Here is a 6,440-nt window from a genome sequence, read left to right as displayed (position 1 = left end):
GCTTTGCATATTGAGATTATAAGGAAGAGGCCCGACCCGCGGCCCTAGGCCCGACGGTCTTTCCAACAGATGGGTCGGGCTTGGGCTTGAAAAGTAGGCCCGATGGTAGGGCCAGGGCTAGGGCCGGGCCTGGACCCCAATTTTCTGCTATGGGCTTTTTTAGGCCCGACCGGGCCCGACCCTTGGCCAGGTATGGATATATACACCAAACAGTAGGCCAAAAAGGTCGATGACCAGGCCGCTCTCACTTTTATGACCATTTTACAAGTGCACCCTCACTTCGTTGGGACATTCCCACGTCTTTGTAAATAAGAATCTCTAGGATGTGCCATGCTTTTGAGAACGTATTTGGTGCACCGGGGCAATTGATGCTATATTGCATTGGTCCCTTGTTGCATATTTAAAAATGTTTAATAATTCAAAAAAATAAAATTAGTGCACCGACACAACATCAATGAATTTTGTCATACAAATTCAAACCAAAAATTGAAATATTGCTCTCAATACAAAAATGACAATTTTGACAGTGAATAGCACATAACAAAGTTGGGCTTTGGTTTTGACCCATTAGCACATTGATGTCAAATTTGTCATTTTTTATCTCGGGCAATGTTTTAAATTGTAATTTTATTTTTTATGAAAAGATATTTGATGTTGTGTCGACGCACTAAGTTTTTTTGGATTTTTCAAACAATTTTTAATGTGCAACGGAGTATCAGTGCACTCCTAGCACCAATTGCCTTCGTATACCACATACATTTCCCATGCTTTTTTGTTTGTTGACACTCGAAGTCCAGCCCGTGCCGAGTTAGAAGCAAGCGAGTCATTGCCACATCAAACACTCGTGTGGCCATGGATACTCAGGTCAACTCCTCCGCATGACCTTAAACGAATGTCAATTTTATCTGGATCTTGTTTGTTTGGGGCGGCAAAAGGGATGACGTCCCGCCCATTCTATGTTTGTGCTGGCGGTGCGTCCAATAGGTGGACGCATTTCATCCGTCCGCCTAGAATTTTTGTGCAGAAGGCATTGATAACTGAAATTTTCGCACCACGACCGTAGTTCATGCCAGGCCATAATTCACGTCGGTCACAGCGCGAGCGGACGACACACATGGCAACTTAGAAAATGACCCTCCACCCCCGAGTTTTCACCCCCACAACAATGTAAGCCTACAAAATGATGGTCGTCTCTCGCCGACAACAAAGCCAAGGGCCGACATACTTTCCATGCTTAAAAAAGGATGCCATAGTCCACGGCCTAGGCCTCCCTAGTTCACGTCGTCTTGGTCGAATATCTCTTTTTGCTGCTTCTTGAACCAAATCCTCCTCTTTGGTAACATGTTGGTCAAGTCTACGGTCATGATTGCTAGGGCCACCTCTTTTGCTTTGGTGTTGCAGTTGCTAGCATCGTTTGCGAGCTTCTTCTTTTGGGTGGCCTCCTTCATATCGAGCTTCCTCTTCTTCACGGCCTCCTCCATGTCGAGCTTCTTCGTTCAAAGCTCCAAGTACATATTCGACTGCTCATCCTTTTCTTTGCCCTTCGCCTCGTCCCGCATTTCACTTTAAGTCATCATGTCGTGCAAAATTTCTTGTAAGGCTGAAGATGTCGCATCACGCTTCTTGCCAATATTGAGTTGGTTTTGCCCCTCAGCCTCTTCACCCCATCTTCACTTCAAGCCACAGTCGTCGAACCTCCTTTCTTCCTTGGAGCAGCATATTGATATTTGAACTTGGGGCAATCCTTGATGAGGGGCCAACAATGGATGAGAGTGAATGATGTGTTCTTATATCGGGCCTTGAAGGTTTCCAAAGATTGAAATGCCTACACAATTAAAGAGAAGGCCACAAATGTAATAGTGAAGGACACAAGATGCAACAATCATGAACATGGCCTAGCAATGAAACACGAAGGGGTCATATCAAGTCACCCATGCCTAGGAGACTCACGAGACTAACTTCAACACTCTCAAGCATGGCACAAAACTTATTGCATTCTTATTGAATAAACCCTCATCTCTTTTGAATTGAGTTGACGTTGCGGGTGCTCGCAAATTTTTAGGGGGGACTTCCTCCGCTCATGAAAGGTTGTATGAACTCTCGTCCAAAAAGGATCTTTTTTGCTCGGCATCGGTCTTGGAATATTGGCCTATCCCCTTCCAACTCTCGCAAATCAACATGTCCTCGTCTTTGTGTATGACCTCGTGCGAATGCTTTGTCCCCTCCTTTGTGCATCGACTCTTTGAGTGAGCTCACCGATGAACATCAATGGCTCCACCCCAATGTCGGCACACTCTTCTTCCTCATTTTTGCAATAGATGTCACCATATCATGAGTCACCATGGTCGTCACCCTCTTCTTCTTCGACACCATATTGGTCGGCACCATCTTGGTCACGTCCGTCTTGACATTGGGTCTTCTCGGGATCAAAGCCTTAGCATTGGCCCTCGGGGTGGAAGGCCTGGACATGGCCCTCGTGGATGACATTCGCCATGAACACGTGGTACTTGGGATCGTCGGCTGCGGGCTTTGGGTTTGGCATTTTGTCGAACAGGTTGCAGGCATTGGGAAAGTTGGATGTAGGAATAGATCGCGACTGCTTCCTTTTCATCCAGGCGGATGATGGCGGGCGCCACATGACATGGGCATGACGTTGAGGTCGATGACGGTTATTGGGCTGAGGGTGGCTGGCGCGATGACGTTGCCATCCGGCGACGTGGAGAACCGAGTCTCAGCATGCTGTCGTGGGGGATGAAACCCAACCATCTTGAAGGAGCTAGACGACTGGTATTGTGGAGGCCGAACGACCGACGAGCCTTTGCTCGCTGCGGCAGGCTCGCTGCGGCCATGGCAACGACGGATGGAATCACCGGCGCGGGTCAACACAATCCTAGCACCACGAGGGCGTGCGTCGTGGCTTTGGCGATGATGGCTTCGTTGTCCACGACGAAGGCCTTGTCTTAGGTGTCTGCTGTGTCGAGGGCGAAATCAACAACAACTTTCTTCCCCATCTAAACGGACTGTCGGCCTTTCCTCTTGGCCGACTCTCGGACGAGCCGCTCCTTCTTCCTCTTAGTCACCGGACAAGCGATGGTTGCGGCCAAGTCATCGGTTGCGGGTTTCTCCAACAACCATGAAGAAGGGAGGGGAGGGGAGGGCGGGAGGGTTTCTGGATTGATGTGAAAAATGAGGGTGTTGTGTCGCCAACAGGAGGGCCAGGGGAGAGCGCCTCACCCATTTAGGCTACAAATAGGTACAAAAAACAGACACTTGTCAGTTTGCTCCCACACATTGAGGCACGATTTGTGTCCGTTTGGGGTCAAACGGACGCGGTAGGACCATTTGAGGTTGTGCGTATTGCGTAGGAGTGGGCTCAGGTCAGGTACAACGTTTTTGCTTGGACAATTTAGCAAGAACAAAATCAAAGGCTGATCCCATATAACGAACGGATACAGTCGAACATCACTGTAGACTGTAGTAGTGCAGCTAGTAAATAAGAAGAAACAGACACAACTTACTGCTTTGGACGCAATTTTCCAGGAGTAACAAGCACAATAAAATACCATCACGCTGCGGCTACTATTTTTCATTGTTCTCCCTACAATCACCTTGCCTGTGATGGCAAGTAGAAGTGTGAGTGTGGGAACACAGGGAGATTGCAAAGCCGAAGTTCCATTACAGGTACCATAACATTTTGCCTCCGAGAGAGAATCATACAACGCCTGACTTATATCAACAGAGATGCTTCAACTCTAGCGGAAGAGTCTAGGAACGGATCGCTTTGGGATCTTCCCTTCAAGCTTCAATCTTCTGTATGCTTCTCTGATGTGGCAAGGTCTGATGGGTCCAGAATCTTTCCTTTCACTCATAATTATTCTAGCTGCAATACGCAGGTTCAATTGTTTAGAATCATAATCCAAAAACAAGGAAACCACCCTACCAAGAGTTTACTAACAACACAACAGGTGTTTCGCATATTATAAGTATCCTCAACCGAGAAATAGGAATTACTTTTGGCAGGGATAACTACAGAAGGTCAACTATTAACATATAACAGCTCAAGAAACATAAAAAAAACAAACAGAATAGTTGTTTGCCATGCCAACACGTAGGTAAAAACTTCGATAGTTCCAAGGAGCAAAGTAGATATGAACTTGCCTGTTTCTATGACCTCGCCGACAAACATCTTTGCGATTCCTGATACTACGATGGTCGTTGGCATCGATATCTTTTGACTGCCTGTGATACTCGCCAATAGCTGCAAAAATAAATAAATAAACAAGTCAATTCCAAATATCTAAGCACACACTGGTTTGAACCATTGATGAGCAAATACATCAAACACCCGTCCCTCCCAGCAGTGGAGCATAATTATAGACCTGGTGACTCCAGGCACGGACTTTGAACTAGTTGTCGACTAGTCGATGAGTCGCAAAAAATGTCGACTCAACTTAATGTTGAGTGGCAACGACTTGAGTCGCGACTAGTTACAACTGCAGGCTTGAGTTTTTCCGAGTCGCTAGCCCAGAACGACTCATCCGAGTCGCGACTCGAAAACCATGACTCCAGGTACATGGTCATCATCCAGTTTACAAAAATATTAGAAGGAAAAGGCTGACCTTTAGAATGATTTTAGTATTCTATAAGCATGCCCACTTTAGCTGCAATTTACTCAGTACGAACAGATATTTTTCAAGCTTTTCTTTAATTTTGAGGAATGTAAGGCAGTATAATCACTACAGATAAATGATAATCATATGCAATGTAAAACGAATTAGTCTCCAACTAGGGTGCAAGCAACTATCATTAAGTTTTATCTACACCTAGAGTAGAAGACATGTATGATATACTAGTATGATTCTAAAAAGGCATTTGACAAAGGAATGATGCATCAGAAAATAATAGGCGTGCTTTAACAGGCAGACCTATGTATGACAACTCCAGCAAGACATTAAAAGTATTTGAGAAAACAATCCACATTGTAGAGATTAAATCTACCATAAATGAAAAAAAAATCTCAAATAAATGCAAACAATGAGGCTAACTGAGGCAGGTGGGCATGATACATGTATCAAATTCTTCAATTTATATGATTCAAGTTAACTCAACAGAAGCAGTCTTACCTTTTTCATGTTAGATTTCTGGAATCCAGATCTCCGAAATGACTCGTACCGGTTCATCTGGTCTTCTGTAAATTGGGATAACAAAGCACTACAGATGGAAGCAGTCAGAACTTAATACATAATTTTCACCTAGATGGAACATAAGTGCTTTTCTTTGTAAAATGGAACATAAACGTAGAAGCAAAGAAAGCCATTAAAAAAAAGGATAGTACAAGGCCACCACCCAAAACAAGGTGTGGGGTGGGGCGGGGTGGGGTGGGGGCTATATGTGCGTGGTGACGTGGAACACCATTACGTCAGGAGGTGGCGATCAAAGAATCTCAGGACTCGGGAATATGCCAATTTGCTATGTAATTGTAATTATGCCGCAAAGAATTGAGAACATCTAGCTTTTCCAATTCATAAATAATCATCACTTGAACAGTCCTGCCTATCAGATATACTAACTAAAAGAAGTTACGGTTGTATACTAAAACGATTGTTCAAACACCTGAACTCGATAGACAGCTATATGCTCCCTCTAGTAAAAGATCTTTATGCCCTCAACTCAGGCCAAATTAGGGTACGCAGACATGCTAAAATGCTGATTCACAAACGCATATTACTTTTTCAGAGAAATAAGCTAGGCAAGTGAATTCTTCAACGAATTTGAACCAAAGAAACTAAAGCTAGGTCAAGGAAGGGATAAACAGGCACCGACTTCATCTTGGCGAGCTTGTCGGGATCGCTGGTGCCGGAGGGCAGCTTGTCGAGGTCGACCTCCATGGGGTCTTCCTCGTCGTCGTCGTCATCCTGCTCCTTTTGGGGCCGGACCTTGGCCTTCGCCGCCGCCGGGGCGGCGGAGGTCGAGGGCGCGGCTAGCGCCGAAGGCCGCGGTCGCGGCGGCGGGGGCCGTGAACCACCGGCGCCCGCGCTGCCGTCATAGTCCTCGTCGATTGTGTGGGGGACCGCTGTGGCAGGGCCCTCCTCGGGCGGCGCCGGCGAATCCGGCGGGGACTCCTGCTCCTCAACGGCCGCCTCGAAGGGGTCCTTCATGGGTCGCCGAGGACGGAAGACGATTCTGGAACTGCGAGTGTGTGGTTTTTTCCGAGGGGAATCTGGAACTGCGAGTTGGGTAGCGTGGCACCCGGTCCCGGCCTGCTCGGATTTTATTTGCCTTGTGGGCTGCGGTTTCTCCAAGTCATCCCATGGGTGAGCATCAGCGGAAAATCCTATTCGCCGGTCTCTGCAGAATTAACCAGGCTTCGCACAGGGGGACGGATGCAAGCGACGCTCATGGCGCGGCCCACTTAAGGTAGTTTTGCTGGTTTTCAGAAC

At 46.7% G+C, this 6,440-nt stretch overlaps 1 protein-coding gene across 1 annotated transcript; it reads right to left on the bottom strand.

The window, feature by feature from the left end:
- Positions 1–3,494: 3,494 nt before the first annotated feature.
- LOC123444112 (transcription initiation factor TFIID subunit 11) lies at positions 3,495–6,237 on the bottom strand. Its single transcript, XM_045120729.1, has 4 exons — positions 5,824–6,237; positions 5,124–5,211; positions 4,159–4,258; positions 3,495–3,880 (listed from the first exon to the last, which is right to left on the bottom strand). Exons 1-4 carry the CDS (start codon positions 6,156–6,158, stop codon positions 3,753–3,755), a joined length of 651 nt encoding a protein of 216 aa, XP_044976664.1. The 5' UTR covers positions 6,159–6,237; the 3' UTR covers positions 3,495–3,752.
- Between the last annotated feature and the right edge of the window lie 203 nt (positions 6,238–6,440).

The sequence above is a fragment of the Hordeum vulgare genome, chromosome 3H (genome assembly GCF_904849725.1).
Source record: "Hordeum vulgare subsp. vulgare chromosome 3H, MorexV3_pseudomolecules_assembly, whole genome shotgun sequence".
In the NCBI taxonomy this organism is placed as follows: domain Eukaryota; kingdom Viridiplantae; phylum Streptophyta; class Magnoliopsida; order Poales; family Poaceae; genus Hordeum; species Hordeum vulgare.
This window is presented reverse-complemented; position numbering and strand designations above follow the sequence as displayed.